Source organism: Lampris incognitus, chromosome 21 (assembly GCF_029633865.1).
Source record: "Lampris incognitus isolate fLamInc1 chromosome 21, fLamInc1.hap2, whole genome shotgun sequence".
NCBI lineage: Eukaryota > Metazoa > Chordata > Actinopteri > Lampriformes > Lampridae > Lampris > Lampris incognitus.
The window spans coordinates 6,452,759-6,479,162 of NC_079231.1; the positions used below are offsets into that span (position 1 = coordinate 6,452,759).

General features: G+C 44.1%; 2 protein-coding genes and 1 pseudogene across 2 annotated transcripts; 2 read left to right on the forward strand and 1 right to left on the reverse strand.

Moving 5' to 3' along the window:
• Positions 1–6,380: 6,380 nt before the first annotated feature.
• LOC130131785 (fibrinogen-like protein 1) lies at positions 6,381–13,041 on the reverse strand. The gene is made up of 8 exons (XM_056301566.1): positions 13,037–13,041; positions 11,831–11,882; positions 8,954–9,199; positions 8,091–8,322; positions 7,674–7,811; positions 7,143–7,359; positions 6,859–7,054; positions 6,381–6,527 (listed from the first exon to the last, which is right to left on the reverse strand). Exons 1-8 carry the CDS (start codon positions 13,039–13,041, stop codon positions 6,381–6,383), a joined length of 1,233 nt encoding a protein of 410 aa, XP_056157541.1.
• A 580-nt stretch (positions 13,042–13,621) lies between these two features.
• On the forward strand, positions 13,622–19,217 carry LOC130131787 (eukaryotic translation initiation factor 3 subunit J-A-like; annotated as a pseudogene).
• Positions 19,218–23,639: 4,422 nt separating this feature from the next.
• Positions 23,640–24,441, forward strand: LOC130131788 (pro-opiomelanocortin-like). Its single transcript, XM_056301567.1, has 2 exons — positions 23,640–23,753; positions 23,881–24,441. The coding sequence occupies exons 1-2, from the start codon at positions 23,640–23,642 to the stop codon at positions 24,439–24,441; spliced, it is 675 nt and encodes a 224-aa protein (XP_056157542.1).
• The last annotated feature ends 1,963 nt before the right edge of the window (positions 24,442–26,404 follow it).

Consider the following 26,404-nt stretch of genomic DNA (forward strand, 5'->3'; position numbering starts at 1 on the left):
AGTTGTTTGGCAATAAACAATAAGACTGTACTGCGGCGATACATAAATGAGGGTAGCTTCACCAGGGGCCGCTGCTCCTTTAAGGCAGACGTTCAGAGTGCTGACGTAGGCACTGCTTAGAGTTTCCGGGGTGGAGCCATGTTTGCAGCAGCCTAGCGGTTAGCTGGTTGCCACGAGAGATTGTGCTGTATTGGTGTTTTGTGTGGCGAGTAAACGGAATTGACTCGACTCGATCTCTCCGTCTCTTCATTCCTGCACTCCCACAATACCATCGTTAATGATGCTATGGTCATTTTTAAAGAGGTCCAAGTTAATAAAAGTGGTACTGTCCTTTAACAGCAGCTTGAATGTAGCGAACAAAGATTAATGGCTGTGGTCCATAAAGATGCTTGTTTGAAACCAGTAAAAACCTTCTTACATGACTACTTTTTTTTGTTGCCAGTGGTGATGAAAAAGATGATGAACACATGGATAACATAGTCTGGAAATACCTTCACGTGTTAGGCCCGTAGCTTCAGCGGTGAATCGGTGTACGGTTATGTATCATCAGTTATTGCATTTACCAGTGAAATTGTAGTGCAAAAGGGAAAAAGGTTGCAGATTTGTTTAAAAAAAATCTCATTATTGCTACCTCCTTGGCTTGACCTGAAATATCGCCCCTTCCTGCAACAACCGAATACACCCATTTAACCACCTACACCCGCCCTACTAACTACTTAGTACCAGTAGCAAACCATGGCTATTCGAGCAAGGGAAAATTAAATCAAGCAAAAAAGTGCCTATTTTTTGTTTCCCCACTTTTTCACCCCAATTGTGCTTGGCCAATTACCCCACTCTTTTGAGCTGTCTCGTTCACTGTTGCACCCCCTGTACTGATCCGGGGAGGGCTGCAGACTACCTCATGCCCCCTCTGATACATGTGGAGTCGCCAGCCACTTCTTTTCACCTGACAGTTTCGCCAGGGGGATGAAGCGCATGGGAGGATCACGCTACCCCCCCCCCCCCCCCAGTTCCCCCTCCCCTCCAAACAGGCGCTCCGACCGACCAGAGGAAGTGCTAGTGCAGCGACCAGGACACATACCCATATCTGGCTTCCCATCCGCTGACACAGCCAATTGTGTCTGTAGGGATGCCCGACCAAGCCGGAGGTAACACGGAAAAAAGTTAGGATTTTTTTCAAGAAAAATGCGTATTTATTTACGTTCTTTACAAAAAAAATAAAAATGTATATACTGCAAGTTGCTCCAACATACTGCCGAGCCTTAAATTGCTTTGACAGACTTTTTTTTAAATTATTAAATTTTTTTTATATATATATATATATATATATATATATATATATATGGAAACGTTTAAATTCTACATACAACAAACATATAACAAAAGAAGTGGGGGAATAAAAGTAAAGAAAATGAATAAAATTAAATAGATAAATGAAAGGGAGGTTAGGTCCTAGGGGTTCTCTGCAAGTTCAAGTTCCTCTATCAAGTCAGGGAGTTCCATGGCGTTCCTCTTCTCCACTAACCTCAGTGATGAGAAATAATGACACACTTCCCTGTAAAATATGGAGAAGAGTGGCTGTTTTCAGGAATCTGTTCTTATGTAAGAAGAACTTTCCAAGAACAATAATTGTGTTAATTGCCAAATCCTGTGTTCCATCTTTCACAAGCAAACCAAAAAAATCACATCCTCTTTTTTTTCGTTCAGAGAAATTGTCAAATTTAGGAAACAACCAGTAATGCAGATCTTCCCAAAAGGCACCAGCAAACTGACATTCATAAAGCACATGTTCTGTTGTTTCACTGTGTTCACTGCAAAATGAGCCGTCGTTACAGTCTAAACCAAATGAACGTCTTAAATATTCTCCAGAAGATACACTACCGTTCAAAAGTTTGGGATCACCCAAACAATTTCGTGTTTTCCATGAAAAGTCACACTTATTCACCACCATATGTTGTGAAATGAATAGAAAATAGAGTCAAGACATTGACAAGGTTAGAAATAATGATTTTTATTTGAAATAAGATTTTTTTTACATCAAACTTTGCTTTCGTTAAAGAATCCTCCATTTGCAGCAATTACAGCATTGCAGACCTTTGGCATTCTAGCTGTTAATTTGTTGAGGTAATCTGGAGAAATTGCACCCCACGCTTCCAGAAGCAGCTCCCACAAGTTGGATTGGTTGGATGGGCACTTCTTTGAGCAGATTGAGTTTCTGGAGCATCACATTTGTGGGGTCAATTAAACGCTCAAAATGGCCAGAAAAAGAGAACTTTCATCTGAAACTCGACAGTCTATTCTTGTTCTTAGAAATGAAGGCTATTCCATGCGAGAAATTGCTAAGAAATTGAAGATTTCCTACACCGGTGTGTACTACTCCCTTCAGAGGACAGCACAAACAGGCTCTAACAGGTACTATTTAATTAAGATGCCAGTTGGGGACCTGTGAGGCGTCTGTTTCTCAAACTAGAGACTCTAATGTACTTAACTTCTTGCTCAGTTGTGCAACGCGGCCTCCCACTTCTTTTTCTACTCTGGTTAGAGCCTGTTTGTGCTGTCCTCTGAAGGGAGTAGTACACACCGGTGTAGGAAATCTTCAATTTCTTAGCAATTTCTCGCATGGAATAGCCTTCATTTCTAAGAACAAGAATAGACTGTCGAGTTTCAGATGAAAGTTCTCTTTTTCTGGCCATTTTGAGCGTTTAATTGACCCCACAAATGTGATGCTCCAGAAACTCAATCTGCTCAAAGAAGTGCCCATCCAACCAATCCAACTTGTGGGAGCTGCTTCTGGAAGCGTGGGGTGCAATTTCTCCAGATTACCTCAACAAATTAACAGCTAGAATGCCAAAGGTCTGCAATGCTGTAATTGCTGCAAATGGAGGATTCTTTGACGAAAGCAAAGTTTGATGTAAAAAAATCTTATTTCAAATACAAATCATTATTTCTAACCTTGTCAATGTCTTGACTCTATTTTCTATTCATTTCACAACATATGGTGGTGAATAAGTGTGACTTTTCATGGAAAACACAAAATTGTTTGGGTGATCCCAAACTTTTGAACGGTAGTGTATATCCCACTGAGAATTTTAAAGTGCACTTCCTTTACTTTTGGTGCAACTGGAAACGTTTGTTCTCAATTTTCCAGCTTCATCGTTGGCGAAATATTGTAAGACTGAGTTTCTGTTTGATGAAAATGGATATAATTCTTTGACAAAAGACTCTCCGGATTGTGGTGTTGGGCAGTTTTTAGACCGATGAGATAGATCATGCCCATTCACCAAAAGTTTAGGAAGGTGCGGATCTACATTACTTTGATACAAGTTATAAGACATCACTATTATAGAGTGTAAGATTGATTTGATAACAGTATCATGCTGTTTTCGGTCATTCAAATTAAAATTTGAGCAAAAATTCTCATATGACATTTACTGTATTTTCCATTAAGTGTGCATTACAGACCATATTCCTTTCTCAAGCCAATATTTATAAAACAAGGATTTCTTTTTAAATACCACATACCTGCAATTCCACAATGGATTGGTCTCATCATCTCATCTTCAGCCGCTTCTCCGGGTCAGGTCGTGGTGGCAGCAAGCTAGGTAAGCCACTCCAGACGTCCCTCTCCCCGGCAACGCCCTCCTGCTCCTCCTGGGGGATCTCAAGGCGTTCCCAAGCCAGATTGGACATGTAGTCCTTCCAACGAGTTCTGGGTCTACCCCGGGGTCTCCTTCCAGTTGGATGTGCCCGGAAAACCTCCAAAGGAAGATGCCCAGGCAGTGGCGCCCCCAGAAATTTTTCATAGCGGTGGCCAAATGGGGCCACTGAAAATCTTGGGGTGGCACACCAAAGCCAAAAGCCATGACTGAATTTCGGGAACTCTATGATGCTGTTGTAGTATACTGTATAGCCTAGTGGAAAACTGTCAATATGAGAGTTAAGAAAAATATACATTATTGATTTAAATGAACAGCACCTAATGCAAAATATCAGATAGAAGCATATTATGCATAATCAGAAGCATATTCTGCATATGCGACTCATGGCTGGGGGGGCCAGCAGGGGGGGCCAGGGATAGTATCAGGGTGGCCGTGGCCACCCCTTGGGGGCGCCGCTGTGCCCAGGAGGCATCCTAATCAGATGCTCGAACCACCTCAACTGGCTCCTTTTGACGCCAAGGAGCAGCGGCTCTACTCCGAGCTCCCTCCGGATGTCCGAGCTCCTCGCCCTATCTCTCAGGCTGAGCCCAGACACCCCACGGAGTGGTATGGGGACTAAAATTATGCTTGTAGACTTTCCAATATAGTAATATCTGTTGATGAAACGTGGATAATTTGATTAGGAGAGTTTTTTTCAGTTCATAATCACATCTAAGAAAAAGGTTTGATGCCTCCAAGCTTCATAAAAATTTGGCTTGGCATATGGAACCATAAGCTGTTTTCATTTTTCACAAAGGATCTTAGCCAGTTTATTTTGAAAGTACCATTAATACATTCAATGTCAATGGCTTGTAGCCCTCCTTTCTCATAATCTTTAACCACAATTCCTTTTTTAATATAGTGTTTTTATTTTCTGGATTTAGAGCTTTTTCCACAAGCAAGGCTGGCGCACTTCCGCTACGTCACAGAGAGGCGATGATCGGTTCTCCCAATTGCCTGCAATGTTAAAACTGCCAAATGTCTGTCATTGTGTCTGTAATCAACACTCGTTTTTGTTTCAACGCAGCGCATAACACAACACACATGTTGTCATTAACATGTCTTTGGCTCTGTTGTCAGTCAACTAACTGCATGTCTATTAAAAAAAAAAAGTGATCTGATCAAGAGCCAAAATGCTAATCAAGGCTAATGGTAATGTTGGGGCTGTTACCCTTTTGTGGTGGGGAGAGGGAGCGTATCAATAGACAGTACCAGTATCAATAGACAGCGTACCAGGTAACTAGCCCCAGAAACAGTAAAACCCGAGAAAGTCCATACAAATCTCAAAGTTCAGCACACGACTTAGAGGCCTAGCATACAGATACCAGGAAAATAAACAGCAAGTGATGAAGGGCCTCACTATTTGACGGCCATTTACCTGATTGTAAAGTCGATTCTTGGCTTTTAATTCCAACTTCCGATGGCAATTAAACTACTCTTGCTACTTGCAAGCTTGAAACAACGTTGTCCAGTCATGTTGTGATTTGCCTCCTTGTTGGCCGGACCTCGGACGTCAATTGGCCGCGCGCGCCCCTTTAAAGTTGAATTTTCATTGGCTGATTAAAGTATCGCTCTGCAACGTAGCAAGTCCACGTCTTTTTTCCCCCCTCCTTGGCTTTCCCTTTGCCAAAACAGAAGGAACACAATATAGCCTAGTTTTACTTGTTTAACATTTGATTTTGATAATATACATCTGTAAAAAATAAATAAATATAGAAACATTCAACCAAAAACCAAATAAACCAAATAATAATAAGATAAATAAAGGCCAAGATGGTTTCCCACTGCCTAGTAAAAACTAGCAACCACAAATTCACTGGCATTGCTGATCAGCAATCACCACTTTTTCTTCCGTGAATGCACCTCTAGTTATATACAGAATATTTTGTCCCAGTCGATAACATTGGCAAGGAGGTTGTTGATTATTTTCAGCATCTTTGATAAAATGTTCTCACCACTGAAAACAAAAATGGTTGAGATTTAACAAAGGGGGGACAGGGTTCATATGGCAGGACTGAGAGGACTATATTGAAATGAAAATGCTATCCCATTATTGCATTTTCCACTTATACATGCATTACTTGTGACAAAATGTTAATTCACTTGCAGTTCCAAACTGCATTTGAATTTTCACAGTTCTATGCAAAATTTCTGACAATAATATGTAAATGAAATGGCCATTTAATTTCAAAGTCACGTCCAGCAATTAGGCTGACAAAATTTGAATGTTTCAAATTTTAAATTCCAAATGGAATCAGTTAGTTGCGATCTATTTTCACGTTCAACAATGCAGTTTTAAAGTCATGAATAAAGTCAGATTTCAATAATACTACTGCATTTACATTGTCATGCTTGCGCCACTCACTGATTGACAAAATTCAAACATATCTTTGTGTAAAGACTGAAACAACAAGAAGCAGTAAGCAAGAAAACTTTACAACCAGACAATAATATCAAGGCATGCAATGGGCTATCTAAAATTTTAGTTGTTTGAAAACCACATGATTCTGACTGTTTCTTCATATTCAAGGATAATGGCTCTCTTAAGAAAATACCACCAAATAGATTATTAGGTCACAGGTCATGCTCCCCCTCCAGCCAATCACTGGCCAGCTCTGCACGTGATGTCACACTGGGGCCCCCATGGGTCTGGTCTACGTGGGCTTTATTAGCCTGCTGTTGCTACGGCGACAGGCGAGGTCTGAAGCCACGTGGTCGTATCATCATGGAGACGGCCTTCAGGGAGTAGTAGTCTGAATCCTTCCATGAGAACCAGACGATCCCATCTGGACCCAGCAGGTTCTCAACCTTTGGCAAGTACCGACCCCCCTGTTGACACACACAGAGACATGAAAGCTTATGAACATACTATCCATATTCTCTCCTCCTCACTTTAAAATCTGTTAAATCTGGCAAATAAATAGACATTTTACATCAAAATATATAAAAGAAAGTCAGATATGTTCAAGTTTGTATATTCTTCTCTCACCAAGAGATTTAGAATAATGTACAATTTGACATGAAACCAAATCAGCAATGATGAAAAAACAATTAGACAAGCCATCTCGGGTTAGGGTCAAAGATGTCACCTATCCAGGCCCACCATCCCATATATTCCCACAGCTTAATGAATGTACAGGACCTGGATGTGTGGACATACCTTGTAGTAGACACCATTGAGGTTGGCGTAGAAGCACTGGTTATACCACCAGCCGGCATGGCTGATCTCAGCACAGATGTTCCCAGTGTCTGGTGAGCTGAAGGCCTGCTTATCATGGTACCAACCAAACGAATCCTCCACTGTTCCGCTGAACCCAGACACATGGAGACGAAACTGGTTCTGTTCATCCTCCGTACTGGAGAGAAAAAGAAGAGGAGAGAGGAGGGCAGTCTATCTTCCTGTCTGTCTGTTGGTCTGTCTGTCAGTGAGTCTATCGGTCCTACCTGAAGCTCTGGTACAGGGCATATCTGTGCTTATGCGTCCAGTCCTCCAGGTCGATGCGGAGGCTGTAGTGTCCCTGTGTGGACAGCAGATGAAGGTGTCTGTTCCCCAGCCAGTGCTCCCCCTGCGGCTCCCCGAACCCGTCACGGTACTCTCTCCAGCCGCGGTTAAAACTCACCGAGCCGTCACGCCTACGCTGGAACACCGTCCACCCACCACCTGGACGCCCAAAAAACACCACACATATAAACACACAAATATATATAAATACACACATGCACACCTACATATAGACACATACATGCACATACAAGAAGAGGCTGAAATTTGATGATTCTAGTTACAAGTTATGAGCAATTTAAAGGTTTAAACATCACACAGGAGTGAAGATAGTGGTTTCTAAAGATTCACCGTTTATTGATGAACCCAGTGTGATCAAAATCAAACCTTCATTAAAGCCTTTAAGAAGTTGAACAGCCTCCTCTTTCTATGAAACATTGTAGAATGTTCCAGTCCTTGGCCATCCTTCGTACCTTCTGTCTCCATGTCACAGTAGACTTCCAGGGGTGTGGCCCCCAGTGAAGGGACCAAAGTGTAAACTCCTGAACGATGAACTCCGTTATAGTACAGAGATGCACAGTCCACTGGACAGCTGGTCATATGATGGACATCTACAGAGAGAAAGAGACAGATGGGGACAGAGACAAAGATGTTTAATAACGCTATCATGAGTAACAGTTGAACATTCAGTGTAAACCGTAATCACAGGAAATAATAATGCAATTTTTAGAAATAAACCATCAACGTGCAGAACACCGATAGAAATACCAGTTTAATGTACTATACTGTTAGCATGTACAGTACCTTGCGGCACAGTGTTAGCATATGCAGTAAAATCTACATTGTTGGCGTGTTTGGTTGAACCACAGGTATTTTATTAGTGAGTGCACCTGGGTGACGCGCCCCCTGTAAGCCAAGAAATGTCCCGGGCTGGAGGACGTTGACCATGCAGGCAGGGTTACGTTGGAGGCGCTCCACAAAGGAAGACAGGTTTTGCAGCTCGGCCTGCAGCTGGTACAGCAGAGCTGCATGGACGTGGAGCAGAGCGTTTGCCTCCTCCTGGTGGAGCTCCAAGGAATGCAGCTTAGCGTCTATTGATGAATTCACATCGATGCTCTCACCCTGAGAGACAAAGAGAAAGAGAGAAGGGGAAGATGAGAAAGACAGTGAGAAACAGAGAGAGAGACAGACAGTAACAATAAATAATCATATAGTCATGCTAATTTCTGCTGCTTCCAGGGGTCCCCCAGGGGTCGTCCTAATCATCATCATCTCCGCTGAGCTTCAAGGCCACAGGGGAGGAAGTGAGAGGTCATGCCCCAAGACGTGACACTCCACAACAGACACACACAGAGGAACATGGGACCCTGACGGGGGCAGACTGGAGCTAATCCTGTTAGTATTCAGGGTTAAAGAGGACTTAGTACAATAAACGCAGGCATGTGTGCGTGTGTGTGTGCGCGTGCGCGCATGCATGTGTGTATGCTAAAATAGTTGTGCTCATACTGAAAGGCATTACAAACTGTCCACTGAGACATGAGTCCATGACCCATGACTCCAGAGAACAGCACCTTTATTTACTGAGTGTTTTTTCTACTTTTTACTCCCAGGGTTTTTACATTAGATATTTGTAAAGCAAGGACACACTCCAGTTCATCTATCTAATTATTAAACCATTTACAAAAAACAAAATGACTAAATAATACAACTTTCCCCTAGGGAGCCACTGGTCACAGAAAACCAGAAAGGTTACCTGCATCTCCAGAGCCTTGATGCGATGCCTGTGGTTCCTCAGCTCCTCCTGGAGGCCGGAGATGGTCTCCCTGAGGTCCTCAAGCTTTTCCTTTCTGTCCTGGTTCTCGTGCAGCCAATGGGAGACCTCGTCCGAGCAGCGGAATATGTCTGGGCACCGTTTCCCCTGCGACCCTACTGTTGGCAGCGTGGCCATGAGTCGGCACTGCCTGTTCTGTGTCACTTGACTGCTAAACTCCCCACAATGCATCGGGGGGTTGTCGCTGTCGGTGCTCTGCCCCCGGCTTATTGGCGGGGTGTCGGGGTGCAGGTCAGTATGTGTGTCCGGGTGGAAGGTGGGAGGGTGCCAGTCAGCATCCTCATGGTCATCTTTTTGTGTGTCGGTGTCTGGGTCTGGTATGTCATCATGTGTTTCACTGTGCATGTCAGTGTGTGTATCAATGTGTGTGTCTGGTATATTGTGCATATCGATGTCTGTGTCAGTGTTTGTGTCTGTTATATATCCGTGTGTGTCAGTGTGCATGTCTGGGTGTGTGTCCTCATCATGGCCAATATCAGAGTGTGTGTCTGACAGTGTGTAGTCTCCTGTGCCAGGCTGGATGCACCAGGTGGTCAGAAAGACAGCAGTCAGTATAACAGGCAGTAAATTCATCCTGACCTGTCAGTAATTCTCCCAGGCAGGTGAACTACTGGATTTGATCCAGTTTGCATTTGGACCAATCTTATATACCAACTTTATTTTCATTTATCAGCCAATCTCTTATCCTGCAAGACACTCAGTGGCACCAACAGTTAGAATAAGCTTCAGTTCCCTCATTGCCAACAACATAGGCAAGCAGATAGCAAGGAGGTCAAAGGTTAGAGAGCCTCAGCCCCCTGGCCGCAGTGGAGGTTTACACATGAACCGGATGATAGTTGTTGTTTTTTGCTCCAAGTTGTGGTGAGTTAATCACAAACTTTGAGTCCCAAATGGATCCAGGTGAACTGAATGATGTGGGCTGTAATAACACCAGACCTCTATGGAGGAGTCTGTTGTGGTCCAAACAGTGCCGATGATCGTACTGTCACACACTCCTGACTGGTAATCCACCCAGATTTCAAACAGGACAGTGTTAGTCAATCTTTGAACAGAAAACAAACAGGAAGTGCACAAGACTGCGAGCAGCAAACAGGAAACCATGATTGAGGGGGAGTTAAACCAGGGGAGATTTAGAAGAGCCTGGTGTTGGTGAGGCCAAATATTAATTTATAACATGCTTTCCTTAAAGGTAGCCCCCCAACCCCTACCCCCCCCCCACACACACACACAAAAAGATAAATAGATAAAAAAGTAAACCTCAGAGTTTAATTTTAACCACATCTCTAAATTCCAGTCTATGGATAGGCGATTTAGTCACCAGGCTGATGTTTGACTGATTTCAAGAGTTTTACTCAAACAATCAAATGTTCAACATTTTGAAAAATGGGACATCTCATGCTATCAAATGATCATTAAGAAACATAGCAGGTAACTTTGACAGGTCACTTTATTTTTTAGGTATGTAGAAATGAACCTGCGGTGGTGATTCATTTCAACATAGCCAACAAGTAGCTTTACTGGATGTGTTTAGGATTACAATGCCTTGCTCATGGACAGTTTACCGGTAATTAGTGAAGACAGGGGTGCTACCAATTTATTTTCCCAGGGGTCCAAGTAGGTTCAGGGAATCGAACCTGCAACTTCTTATGCACGTACCTGCTGCTCATCCGGTGGTGATGGCAATCTTGGTTCTCCACTGTGATTGGTCAGTTCGGTCTGTCTAGGAAGCACTCCACTGTGATTGGTCGGTTCAGTCTGTCTCGGAAGCACTCCCCTATGATTGGTGTCAGCTCCATATGTCCAAAGCCTCGCCTCCCTTTAAAACACAAAGGAAGGAAGAGTGTCAGCTTCAGTCCCACAAATGGTTAACTTTCCTTGAGCTGAACCGACCTCCTCCCTGTGTACTGAGAAAAGCAGAACCAGAATCTTAATGCCGGCTGACCCAGAGACTGCTGGAAAAAGAGGAAGTCGTAGACTTACAGGCTGGATCTCATTACCTGATCAGCTATAGGCAGACCAACACAGGCCCCTCATTGGCTGAGAGTCGGATTTATGCGACCCGACAACCTCCTAATGGATCAGCTCGTCCGATGGGTGCTTCACAACACTGCACCACATCAATGGATCAGTCCTACTGTTGGCAGTTCCCATTTTAACTGACAACAGCCACTTCAATGGCAACATTACACATTCACTCAAAACATCTTTTTATTGGTGCGCTGACCCCCTGCAACCCCCTTGTATTTATGGGTCCTAAATCTGCAGTTGATAGAATATTTGTTCTGTTTATTCTAATTCTAATTATTATTATTATTAATAATATTAATCTTCAATGTGAAGTGCTTTGGGTGTCTAGAAAAGCACTATATAAATGCAATGATTATTGTTATTATTATTATTATAATGATCAATGACTTATTGATTGACTGACCAATCGATTGGTTGACTGATTGGTTGATATTGAGGCCTGTTAAAGTGTCATGCTTACCTTGTTCTGGGACTGATAAAAGGTTTTAACCCTATACTAGTTGAATCTACACTGAGAAATATAGGAGCATCAACCCTGGCTGGGTTTTGAGCTCTATTGTCAAATAGGTGGGTCGATACGTGGACATTTTGTACAGTGTGGGACAGGAGGCTGTACTGAATGACAGATGTCACAGGGAGCTGTATCACAAAGCAGATTAACACGGGGAGTGAACATGAAGAAGTGGGTCCTGGATTCCACTACAGCTCTTCTGTGTGAAATACTACCGATAGCAATGATAATAATAATGATAATAATATATTATTTCTACTACTACCACCACCACCACCACCGATACAAACTCCACTCCTAACCCAAGCAACTCTAAATTGGATTAGAGACTAACTTGGATAAATTGGATTAGTGAATGATTATATGAACCTGAGATGGTGCACATGCCAAATGCTATTAAACATGCATTTTGGGTGAATGAGTTGTGACTTGTACAAAAGAAACTGAAACGCCTTTATGATCTCGAAGACCTCCCAAACTGACGACAGAGGAGGTGACATTACCAACACAGTGTCAACATAATGCACCTTAAATCTCCATACTACTACTACTACTACTACTACTTTTGGCTGCTCCCGTTAGGAGTCGCCACAGCGGATCATCCCTTTCCATTTCTTCCTGTCCGCTGCATCTTCCTCTGTCACACCAGCCACCTGCATGTCCTCCCTCACCACATCCCTAAACCTCCTCTTTGGCCTTCCTCTTTTCCTCTCCGCTGGCAGCTCCATATTCAGCATCCTTCTCCCAATATACCCAGCATCTCTCCTCCACACATGTTCAAGCCATCTTAATCTTGCCTCTCTTGCTTTGTCTCCAAACTGTCCAACCTGACCTGTCCCTCTAATATACTCACTCCTAATCCTGTCCTTCGTCACTCCCAATGGAAATCTCAGCATACCTTAAATCTCCATAGAGCCACATTAAACATCAGCAGATCTCTCACTCACTCACTCACTCACTCACTCACTCTCATTTATGATTGACAGGAGGGGTTTTGGACTCTTATTAATTTAAAATAACAGCTAAAATAGCAGGAGAGGAAGTGGTGCACCCTGCAGAGACAGCGAGACGTGACTTGAATTTCAAATGGAGAGGTGACCCAGGTAAATCAGTCCAGGTGAAAGACAAATGTAAACGTGCAATTGACTACGACCCTCTGCAAATAAATAAATAAATCTTATTAGTTGATGATGCGGGTCACTTATGCCTGTCAGGTGGTATTATGATAAAACTGGTCGACTGCGATGTGTCATTTCTAAACAGGTCATAAAAGAACAGCTGCTGCAAAGGAGCAACTTATAAACAGGTAAACACAACAGCAGCCAATTGGCTAGATTTTCAATTAATTAGTAGGGAAAATTAATAATCAAGGTACATCTTTCTTGGTCAGACTGTCAGCAGTCATTCGGTCAGTACTATAGCGGCCAGCGGTTGAACACTAGATGGAAATGTTGTGGTAAACCAACCTCATGCTGGGTATAAACACTGTCAATACACCGGTTTGTTCATCTGCATGGTCTGACCACTGTGCCCTAAAGCAACCATTTAGTATAATCATGCTAATAATAATAGCTTCTTGGATGTGGTAGGGATTCAGCGACTTACTTAAAGATAATTCTGCAGGACTTGAACTTACATTCTTCGCTGGAACAACAACAACAACAATGCTGATCAGTATAAATTATTATAACCCATAGTATAACCCAGAACAACTAGTAAGAAGACTGTGGTTGTACTGTCAATGTGTGTTTGTGTAATGGTGAGCCCAGACTGTCATTCTTACTTGTAAAACTGAATGTCAGTTCACAGACTATATAGTGTGTTATTGATTGAACTCAACTGTAAAATACACACAAATAAAAGGCAGTCCTACCTGCATCACTGTGAGTCTGGATGGTGGAGTGTCTTCAGTGGAAAAGCAAAAGCAGGATAATTTAAGGGTGTTTTGTACATGAGGTATGGTAGTAAGTTTGTGTGTGTATGTGAGAGAGAGAGAGGCGTGTGTTGGGATGTGTGTGTGTGAAATCCTATCCTGGTAATCCCCTGAAAGGATGACAGTAACGGTTTACAGAGGATGGACAACAAACAGACAGACAGACAGACAGACAGACAGACAGACAGACAGACAGACAGACAGACAGACAGACAGACAGACAGACAGACAGACAGACAGACAGACAGACAGACAGACAGACAGACAGACAGACAGACAGACAGACAGATAGATAGATAGATAGATAGATAGATAGATAGATAGATAGATAGATAGATAGATAGATAGATAGATAGATAGATAGATAGATAGATAGATAGATACACATACAACAACCATTCACATGTACAGATCTGATTGTAAAAAACTGTTTCCTGAAAGAAAAAAAAATGCTACTAATTGGTGCTTGTTCATAAATTCAATTTACCAACAAATGGCATCAATAATCATGGTGGTGGAATGTAATGTGCAATGCATCTTAGGATGCTTTATTTATTTATTCTTTTAACTTGTGTGACTTTTTATCCTTCGCCGGGTCCTCGTGTGAGTCTGCTTGCATGGCCAAACAAGGGTGCCGGTGTGCATCTCTTGCCCATGTACAGATCCGTCTATTGTGTTTGACATACTGCTGATTGCCACTTGTCTGTGAGTTGTGTATGGTCTGGGTAGATTGTGAAACTGAATTGCCCTTCTGGGGTAAATAAAGTTGTCTGAATCCGAATCTGAAATGTGTGTAAGAGCAAGTTTGAGCTGTGAGGCATGATCCCTGCATCAGATGATTTTTTTTTTCGCACACATGTCTCACAAGAACAAATTTAAGAGAAATGTACAAGAAACTAAAGAGAGCGTTCATGTATGAAGCCCATTGTGTGTATCTGTGTGTGTGTGTGTGTGTGTGTGTGTGTGTGTCTGCAGAAACAGACAAGGCTATGGAAGAAGCTTAATGGACTGTTTTCTCTCTCTGTGTACTCAGACTATGCATCCATTCAGGATGACCCTGTAAACACAGGTCTCTATTAATACCACGCAATTTTCCAATCAGTGCGTCAGCATCCGAAAGTACGGCAGAGCTCCTTCAAACTCAAAAAGCAAGTCAGGACTGAGGCCAACAACATTCAGAAAACACACAAACTGGAATAACTTGTGGTCGACATGGTTGCTTAGTACTTAAAATCCTTCTAATGAGAACTATTGGATAAATATGTTGCATTTTATCATGAATTTGTTTCCAAAAACCCCAATGTTTTACACCAAAGTGTTCCTCTAGCAAACAATGTACTACTACTACTACTTTCGGCTGCTCCCGTTAGGGGTCGCCACAGCGGATCATCCGTTTCCATTTCTTCCTGTCTTCTGCGTCTTCCTCTGTCACACCAGCCACCTGCATGTCTTCCCTCAACACATCCATAAACCTCCTCTTTGGCCTTCCTCTTCGCCTCTTCCCTGGCAGCTCCATATTCAGCATCCTTCTCCCAATATACTCAGCATCTCTCCTCCACACATGTCCAAGCCATCTCAATCTTGCCTCTCTTGCTTTGTCTCCAAACCGTCCAACCTGAGCGGTCCCTCTAATATAATCGTTCCTAATCCTGTCCTTCTTCGTTACTCCCAGTGAAAATCTTAGCATCTTCAACTCTGCCACCTCCAGCTCCGCCTCCTGTCTTTTCGTCAGTGCCACTGTCTCCAAACCATATAACATAGCTGGTCTCACAACCATCTTGTAAACTTTCCCTTTAACTCTTGCTGATACCCTTCTGTCGCAAATCACTCCTGACACACTTCTCCACCCACTCCAACCTGCCTGCACTCTCTTTTTCACCTCTCTACTGCACTCCCCGTTACTTTGGACAGTTGACCCCAAGTATTTAAACTCAAATGCCTTTGTCACCTCCACTCCTTGCATCCTGACCATTCCACTGTCCTCTCTCTCATTCACGCATAGGTATTCCGTCTTGCTCCTACTGACTTTCATTCCTCTTCTCTCCAGTGCATACCTCCACCTCTCCAGGCTCTCCTCAACCTGCACCCTACTCTCGCTACAGATCACTATGTCATCCGCGAACATCATCGTCCATGGAGACTCCTGCCTGATCTTGTCCGTCAACCTGTCCATCACCATTGCAAACAAGAAAGGGCTAAGAGCCGATCCTTGATGTAATCCCACCTCCACCTTGAACCCATCTGTCATTCCAACTGCACACATCACCATTGTCACACTTCCCTCATACGTATCCTGCACCACTCCTACATACTTCTCTGCAACTCCTGACTTCCTCATACAATACCACACCTCCTCTCTCGGCACTCTGTCATAAGCTTTCTCTAAATCTACAAAGACACAATGCAACTCTTTCTGGCCTTCTCTATACTTCTCAATCAACATTCTCAAAGCAAACATCGCATCTGTGGTGCTCTTTCGTGGCATGAAACCATACTGCTGCTCGCTGATCGTCCCCTCTCCTCTTAACCTAGCTTCTATTACTCTTTCCCAAATCTTCATGCTGTGGCTGATCAACTTTATACCTCTGTAGTTGTTACAGTTCTGCACATCGCCCTTGTTCTTGAAAATCGGTACCAGTATGCTTCTTCTCCACTCCTCAGGCATCCTCTCACTTTCCAGGATTGTGTTAAACAATCTAGTTAAAAACTCCACTGCCATCTCTCCTAAACATCTCCATGCCTCCACAGGTATGTCATCAGGACCAACTGCCTTTCCATTCTTCATCCTCTTCATAGCTGCCCTCACTTCCTCCTTGCTAATCCGCTGAACTTGCTGATTCACTATCCCTACATCATCCAACCTTCTCTCTCTCTCGTTTTCTTCATTCATCAGCCCCTCAAAGTATTCCTTCCACCTTCTTAGCACACTCTCCTCGCTTGTCAGCACATTTCCATCTCTATCCTTGATCGCCCTAACTTGCTGCACATCCTTTGCAGCTTGGTCCCTCTGTCTAGCCAATCGGTACAAGTCCTTTTCTCCTTCCTTAGTGTCTAATCTGTCATACAACTCACCATACGCCTTTTCCTTTGCCTTTGCCACCTCTCTCTTTGCTTTACGCTGCATCTCCTTGTACTCCTGTCTACTTTCTTCATCTCTCTGACTATCCCACTTCTTCTTTGCCAACCTTTTCCTCTGTATAATTTGCTGTACTTCCTCATTCCACCACCAAGTCTCCTTGTCTTCCTTCCTCTGTCCTGATGACACACCAAGTACCTTCCTAGCTGTCTCCCTCACTATTTCTGCAGTGGTTTTCCAGCCATCTGGCAACTCTTCACTACCACCCAGTGCCTGTCTTAACTCCTGCCTGAACTCCACACAACAGTCTTCCTTCTTCAACTTCCACCATTTGATCTTCGGCTGTGTCTTCACTCGCTTCCTCTTCTTGGTCTCCAAAGTCATCCTACAGACCACCATCCGATGCTGCCTAGCTACGCTCTCCCCTGTCACCACCTTGCAGTCTCCAATCCCTTTTAGATGGCGCCTTCTACATAAGATATAGTCCACCTGTGTGCACTTTCCTCCACTCTTGTACGTCACCCTGTGTTCCTCCCTCTTCTTGAAATATGTATTCACCACAGCCATTTCCATCCTTTTCGCAAAATCGACCACCATCTGTCCTTCCACATCTCTCTTCTTGACTCCATATCTTCCCATCACCTCCTCATCACCTCTGTTCCCTTCACCAACATGTCCATTGAAGTCCGCTCCAATCACCACTCTCTCCTCCTTGGGTACCCTCTCCACCATGTCGTCCAACTCATTCCAGAATTCTTCTTTTTCATCCATCTCACACCCAACTTGCGGGGCATATGCGCTGATAACATTCAGCAATAAACCTTCAATTTCCAGCTTCATACTCATCACTCTGTCTGACACTCTCTTCACCTCCAGCACGCTCTTGACATATGCTTCCTTCAGAATTACCCCTACCCCATTACTCCTCCCATTCACACCATGGTAGAAGAGTTTGAACCCACCTCCGATACTCCTGGCCTTACTCCCCTTCCACCTGGTCTCTTGCACACACAGTATGCCTACCTTTCTTCTTTCCATCATGTCAGCCAGCTCTCTCCCTTTACCAGTCATAGTGCCAACATTCAAAGTTCCAACTCTCACCTCCACATGCCTACCCTTCCTCCTCTCTAGCTGCCTCTGGACATGCTTTCCCCCTCTCCTTCTCCTTCGCCCAACAGTAGCATAGTTTCCACCGACACCCTGCTGGTTAACAGTACCGGTGGCGGTCGTTGGTAACCCGGGCCTCGACCGATCCGGTATGTAAGTCTTATTTATGATCCGCATATTTGATTTGGCAAAGATTTTACGCCGGATGCCCTTCCTGACGCAACCCTCCCCATTTGCCCGGGCTTGGGACCGGCACTAAAGATGCACTGGCTTGTGCATCCTCAGTGGCTGGGTTCTAGCAAACAATGTACAAATTAATATTTTGCAGCAGAAATACAGTAGATATTGCAGTTTGGGTTTTGCTTACTTGATTTGACTTTGTTTCAAACACCTCGGCTCTCTTTGGGCAAAACCAAGGGATTTTTTTTTCATGCAGCTCCAAAAATAAGACCTGGAACCAAAACAGCGATTAGGATGTTCCTGTATTTGAAATCAAACCAACGTTTAAACCTCCTCTTTGTGAAATTCAACTGGCTAAATTGCTGCACAAAAACATCGCTCATATATCGTTCATTATTTTTTTTCCTCTCAAAAACTTCATTCAATTCTGTAACTACCTTACAATCGAGTATAAATCATACAATAATATAAATTAATACATATTTAATTTATTTCTCTGCAGATTCACAATATTAGAGATAATACGGTATTTTTGTTCACATCATCACAAGAGAATCAACGTAAAGAAACCCCATTCATTTTCTCTATGGACAACGCCCAAGGGGTCAAACACACTAGCACAGCCAACGTGGCGGACCGACACGACGATAAATAACTTCGAGCTGGAGGAGTCGATCAAAAAGGCGGTAGTGCTAGACAGATGGGAAGGTGAAGACGAGGATGAAGATGTAAAGGACAACTGGGATGAGGATGAGGATGAGATAGAAAAGAAAAAAAGAAGGTGGAAGTTAAACCGGAGCCAAAGGTATCTGAAAAGAAAAAGCTTAGTGAGAAAAACGAAGAGAGAGAAAGTCGGCCAAGGAAAAAACAGGAGGAATAAAAGGAAGCGGAGCTTACGCCGGAGGAGCAACTAGCAGAGAAGTGAAGAGTGAGGAAGTTACAGGAGGATGCAGACCTGGAGCTAGCAAAAGATGCTTTTTGTGTTAACAGTACAGCAAACTGTCACAGGAATTGATGCCATGTGTCCAACCTCCAAAGATGACGTCACACGTCACAGAGTTTGAAAAATTACTGAAAGAAGATATGCCAGTTTGAAAAGTCTGTGTATTATCCAGATTTCTTGGATTCATTGTTTCAGGAACTCTTGTATTTCATTGGAAATAGATGACTTAAAGAAAATCCGTACTTCCCTGAGAGTCTTACTTAGTGAAAAACAGAAACAAGAAACACAAAACAAAGGAAGAAGAAGAAAGGTGTCTTAGCTGGTGGTGGTTTGAACGCAAAGATGAGGGGCTGGAGGAAGCCCATGTGTTTAAACAACACCGATAGCTGTGTAGCTATCTGTCAATAAGTTGCGTTATCCTCTGAAAATTGGTGCTGACTGTAACTACATTAGCACAAAAAAAAGCTGCATCTTTCTACATGTCCCAATACATCATACATTATATCATTATATGTCATCTCTCACTTCCCCTATTTGTGTAACGTATACTCAGACCGGTCGCCTCCTCTTTACGTGTGTATGGACACGCTTCTGCAAGTCACTTATACGTGTTCATTGACACGTATCTCACAGATGCCGCTAGGGGCGCCCTGTAGCCTACTAGGTCTGTCATGACCATGGTCATGACGCAATAGAATGTCAAAAATATTGAACAAAGATGGCGGAGCGAGTGTTCCTGACTGCTGTCTTTGCCAACTTCTCCCAGAAAGTACAGCTCTTTAACCTCTTCAGTGACGTCTCTCACCGCTTTAGAGTGACATACACGCTCGCAATGTCCCTTTTGATGACACTTGTTGCACTTCCTGTTCATTGCAGAACACTTCCGCTCATCGGTGTGCTGCGTCTTGCCGCACCTCCCGCATTCATCTACTATGTTGGTTGCAGGACTGCTGCCACCACGACGCTGTCCGCCCTTTTTCTTGCGCCCCCAGTGGCCAGAAGACGGGATCGCGGCCCCAGTGGCAACTAATACGTGTCCACATACACGTATTTCGGTCTCGCAAAAAACGTGTCCTCTGACACGTACGTATTGTGACGTAGTGTAGGTCATGACAGACCTAGTAGGCTACAGGGCGCCCCTAGCGGCATCTGTGAGATACGTGTCAATGAACATATGAATGCGGGAGGTGCGGCAAGACGCAGCACACCGATGAGCGGAAGTGTCCTGCAATGAACAGGAAGTGCAACAACTGTCATAAAAAGGGACATTGGGAGCGTGTATGTCACTCTAAAGCGGTGACAGACGTCACTGAAGAGGTTAAACAGCTGTACTTTCTGGTAGAAGTTGGCAAAGACAGCAGTCAGGAACACTCGCTCCGCCATCTTTGTTCAACATTTCTGACATTCTATTGCGTCATGACCATGGTCATGACAGACCTAGTAGGCCAGTGTTTCTCAACCGGGGGTCCGCGGACCCCTAGTGGTCCGTGGTGTAATTGCAAGGGGTCCGTGAAAATAAAATATCTTTAAAAAAAGATCCTATGACATTTATAGAAATAAGATTATTTTACTCAAATGTGACTGAGACCTTTATCTACCTAAACTATAAAGGGTAACAGGACTTTTTTCTCTAATTACATCTGTCTCACAAGTGTAATTTATTGTATTTTAATAAGAGATCTCGCTCCCGTTTGCATTGTTAAAAGTTACTGCATATACACACATACACATATCTGAAAGTTACTGCACAAGAAGTCTGTTTTGTTAACTATATCTAAGTTACAACTGAAAGCTCTTATTTTTGCCCCAAAGAGTGAATAAATGCTATAATGCCATTTAAAATGCAGTTTCTACTGTTTCTATCAAATTGCAACCCCCCTCCCCCAAGATCAGGTGGAGGGGTCCTCAGGGTAGATCAAAAATACGCAGGGGGGTCCAGGACCCCAAAAAGGTTGAGAGCCACTGTAGTAGGCTACAGGGCGCCCCTAGCGGCATCTGTGAGATACGTGTCAATGAACACGTATAAGTGAGTTGCAGAAGCGTGTCCGTACACACGTAAAGAGGAGGCGACCGGTCTGAACGTGTAATGCCCGGCGAGGTGTCCATTATCAGGAATTAATGGACGACGTGGGGCGCAGCGTCGTTCGACGCGCGGTTCGAAGGGCATTATTCCGCTTATACCATGGTCCGTTGCCAAAGGGGGAAAAAAAATCGACACCATTCATTTATTTTTTTATGCGTTTCGCAATCAAAACCCTAACGTTTTTCACAAGCCACATCTCAGTTTCCGTGGTAACGCCTGAAGGTTTGACTAATACCTGGAACAACGGGACCGTTGCTCGCTGCTCCAGTAAATAGGACGGACCGTAACCACGACTTAACGGGAAGACATTTCCGCTTCAGTTCACAGAAGCCTTTGGCTCGGGTATGGGCTAGCAAGCTAACGTTATGCTAGCAAGACACAAAGTCAACAGCATTGCGTATTTGCGGCTGACAAACATCGCATATAAGTTGGCAGAATGTTTCACAACAAGACGAGTTAGCTATCCAGCCACGTCGTTTGTCCCCAAATCGTTTACCAAGATTTTCACGGACAAACGATTTGAATAGCGAATGGCGCGGGGGGATGTACCATGTTGTAGTCATGGGCTATTAAAAAAAATCGTTTTGAATAATATCTGTATTCGTTACCTGTGATTAGACGGTAGCTTGTTAACGCGTCGCTTCGCTTGCGTCCCTGTTGTTATGGTTACTCGTTTTAACCGGCGCATTAATTTAGAACGGTGAACAGTTTCACCGGAACTACTTAGTAGATTTAATAGCCACCCTGCAGCCAATCAGAATCGATTATTCGCCCAGGCCACGGTTGTCGTTTCATTGGCTGACGCTGCCGTGACGGCGCATGATGTCGGTAGGAGGTGACCTTAATTGACTCTCACGTTGCCATGACATGTAATTGAATCTCTCACCCAACCTGACAAACGAAACTCAAGCAAACTCCTCTTCGTGTTAGAAATAAACATGTAAGTGTGTTTGCCACTGAAGCCAAACTGCTTTTTCTGCGCTACGCTCGCCTCCTTTCACTGCACTGCCATTGTAATTGGATTTGTGGACTGTGTGTGTGTGTGTGTGTGTGTGTGAAAGTAAGGCTGGTCATGGCCGATCTTTACAGCTGATTGCTATTATTAATGAAGATGCTTTTCCCTGCCAGCTGTCATTCACTTCCCCTGACATGATGATACTTCCCTTGTCCATTCACATGGAAAATTGTGTTGTGTCACAAGAATAAGAAAAATAATTAAAAAAAAAAAAGACAAATAATACCCACACTTAGCAGAATATGATGAAATCACGTGAAGGTCACAGGATACACACTCCCCTTCGATCTTTCCATCTCTTTTCATTAAAGGGTAAATCCCACCGCAGAATCCACATTAGTGATCCCGGTCAAACACAATGGAAGGGCTGGGGCAGGTGTGTGTGTGTGTGTGTGTGTGTGTAAGGTTTGGGGGGGGGGGGTTCACAGGTGTGTTACTGTACGCCCTGAGCCGTGGGTTTGAGTCCATTATCTGTCTTGCTGACGACATGGCAGTTTGGTGTTGAACTCTGTTAATCTCCTCTCACACGCTGACATTTCACACTCATTTCACACAGTGGTGCGTCTACGTGTGTGTGTGTGTGTGTGTGTGTGTGCGTGTGTGTGTCCCTCTATGCTTTGTGTGAGGGGTTCGTATCCTGTGTGTGTGTGTGTGGGGGGGGGGGTCGAGAAGGGGGCTTGTCCCCACAGTTCCGGCTGGTCTTGGCAGCCTGCGTCAGCCAGGTAGGGTATAAAACTCTCTGTCTAGATGTCAGAGAGACAGAACCAGGGGAGATAGACAGAGCGCTGCCTCCGACACACACAGACACACACTTTCGCACAAACGTCAAGGGTCTCCCCGCCACTCAGAGGAGAGAGAGAGACAGGCCGGAGAGCAGAGGAAACCTAGAATCAGGTGAGCATCATCAAGGTGTCCCATCATTTTGTTGTGTTTGTATATATTGTATTATATGTGTATTATGTGAATCTGTCAACACTTCTGTTGGTGTTAAAATAGTCGTACGTTCATCAAAGCTCATCAAGACAGGATATCACCTTCTTCTTATACCAGAGATTATTTTCACTTGCGCATCTTTTCAGTCCACCTTCTAAAATCGGAAAAAAGAGACAGATATTGATGTTGTCAGAACGAAACGATGAGACTTTGTTGTTGTTAGATGATGCTTTCAGAAAAAAATAATGGATGAGAAGACAGATGGGAAAAAAAAACACAAAACCTCTCCAAGTTTAAAACTGTGGCCCTCTGCAGTTGGTCGCTAAAAACCCTTCTGAGCTGTTTTTACAAAACAAACATTTTGAATACTACGACATTGGTATGTTTTATTTGTTTTTTTAATATTCATCAACCAGTAACAGCTTTTGGTTTAACTTCCAGAAGGTACACTTCAGTTGGCCTTTTCTCATGTATGTGTGGCGTTTTCTGTATTCATATGATCAGAGATGCTGTTGCTGTACATTGATTTTGGATCACGTAAAAAACCAGTCAAATGTCTCATTTAATTCATTACAGATTATATTTTTAATCAGGATATTCCTGTTAAAATTTGTCTCTAATGTTCTATCTATCTATCTATCTATCTATCTATCTATCTATCTATCTATCTATCTATCTATCTATCTATCTATCTATCTATCTATCTATCTATCTGTCTATCTATCTATCTGCTCTGATGGCTGTGAATGTGTCGTACACTGAATTGTCACTGTCAATGTCTTGATTGACAGACAGAAAAATGTGTCCTATGTGGCTATTGGTCGTGGCAGTGGTGGGCGTGGCCAGGGGAGCTGCCAGTCAGTGCTGGGAGCATCCTGTCTGTCAAGAGCCAAAGTCTGAGAGCAGCGTGCTGGTAGACACACACACACACACACACACACACACACACACACACACACAGAGTCTAATATCGTTTAAGTTAAGTTCAACAATATTCACCTCCTTTCGTCGCTTTCTCTCTCTCTCTCTCTCTTTATCAGGAGTGTATCCATCTGTGTCGCTCTGACCTCACTGTTGAGACGCCCGCATTCCCAGGCGACGCCCACCTCCAGCCCCTCTCCCCCTCCCCCTCCTCTCTCCTGCCCCCCGCCGACCCGCATGCCTCTAGCCAGGACAAGCGCTCCTACTCCATGGAGCACTTCCGCTGGGGGAAGCCCGTCGGCCGCAAGCGCCGCCCCATCAAGGTCTACACCTCCAACAGCGTGGAGGAGGAGTCCGCCGAGGTCTTCCCCGCCGAGATGAGGAGGGATCTGGGCAATGAGTTGACGGAGGAGGCCCCAGAGGCGCATGGGGAGGCACGCCGGGCGCAGGCAGGTCTCTACGACCTGCAGGAGAAGGAGGACGGCTCGTACAAGATAAACCACTTCCGCTGGGGGAAGCCGCGCCGCACCAAACGCTACGGCGGCTTCATGAAGAGCTGGGACGAGAAGAACCAGAAAACCCTGATGACTCTGTTCAAGGCCGTCTTCAACAAGGACAGACAGCAGCAGGGGATAGGAGAGAGGGAGAGAGGAGGATCCATGGAGGAGGAGAGAGAATGAGGAGAGATTAGCTCTAACCTTTAGCCAGCGGTGTCATTTGATTGTAGTTCAACCTATACCCCCCCTTCCAGGCTTAACCTCTGGACGCCCTCTGCTGGTTAGTCTGGGAAACGACAGAGAGAAAGTGAGGTTTGAGAGAGAGAAGAGGATGTGTCTGATATTTATTGATTAATGTAATTAACTGTAAATGAAAGCATTAAAAACCATAAAGAGAATTTGCAAGCAAAAGGAATTTGAGTTGTTGTCGTCATTCGTACTCTCACCTCACGATTAAGAACGTCTACATCTTTACTCCCAGCCCCGTGTGGACTTCACAGGTTTCCCCTTGTTGTCGATGGGGGAAATGGCGACTCATAATTTTCTATATGTACAAATGGAGTGTGCAGGGTCATGCGATAGACAGGAGGCCCCTGCCTTCTTCCCAATGCATGGATCCCCCCCCCATGATCCTCAATTGAATTCAACTGGGGGCAAATTAATGAAGATCTACATCCTTGTACACAAGAATCCAATCAACCAATCAACACCCATAGATGATGTTGATTGGGTGGCTTCATTATAAACAACATGACAGGGCGCAAATGTGATCAATTAAATAGTTTATTGATGTTCATCTTTCATTTTTAGCTACAATATGTACAACTATCACTGACACACTTTATATGTTAGGAGTCATAACGCACAAGAAAGTTGGAAAAGACCTCAGTGACATTTTAGACACACACACACAAACACACACACACCGACACACGCAGAGGACGGCAGTACCTGGCGGACATGCTGGCAGAACGCCGGAATGCTGGTGAGATGGGAGAGGAGGCTGAGGAAAGTGGCTGACAGGGCGTGGATAGCACAGCGGTTGTACACCGACAGCTGCTCCTGGTTGGCCAGAGCCAGTTCCTTGAGAGGGAATTAACCAATCACAGGCAGAGAGAGGACAGCCAATCAGCGATAAAAGAAGAGCTGCAAACAGGAAGGTTTGGATCTGATGGGATGTAAGCGTATTCCCAATATGGACGAATTTTTTTCCTGGAAATTTCTGAGACATAAACTAAAAATATTAACAACACGTGACTCAAAGACTGTCTGAACTTAGAGGACGGGTGAGAAACTATAACAAACACTTTTATCCAAATCAATTCACATGTGCCGACTTGAAGGAATTTAATCACTAACTCCGGCAGTGTAAATGCCCTTGTCTACCTACCCTGATCAACCACCGCCTTTAATGGCTTCTCAACACACATTTCCTTGTTGTTATTTGCATCTGTCTCCTACCTGCAGAGCGAGGACCAGTCTGACCAAGTCCACCACCACCTCCTCATTGGCCAGCTCCACGCTGAGCAGAGCCAACAGCATGAAGAGAGCCTCATAGTGACCCCGTCCACTGTTCTCCTCTTTGCAGCCAAGGAAGATGTGCCTATAGAGTCGCTGAGCGTGCTTCACACATGCGCACGCACGCACACGCACACGCACACACACACACACAACTCATTCTGAATAACTACCATTCACCACTGTTTCTAATTCTATTGAGTAATGATTCAATTGTATAGACTCCTTGGATCAGTTCATTAAACTATGATTGGACTACTTCTTCGAACAGACACACACACACACACACACACACACACACACACACACACACACACACACACACACCCTACCTTCCTCATGAAGAGGTTGTCTTGTTGAGAGCATTTATCCACCTTCAAGTTTGGAACTGAGACATCAGACACTCTGTAGAGAGACAGACAGACAGACAGACAGACAGACAGACAGACAGACAGACAGACAGGACAGACAGGACAGACAGACAGACAGAAAGACAGAAATTTGATCATCACAGTAAAATGGGCCACCAGTTTAAGTGCCACCAAAGTAATCATATGTGTCATACAGTGTAGCTATATAACAGCATACACCTGTCTTGTGTCCTAATTTGGGTAAAATTCTGAATCTG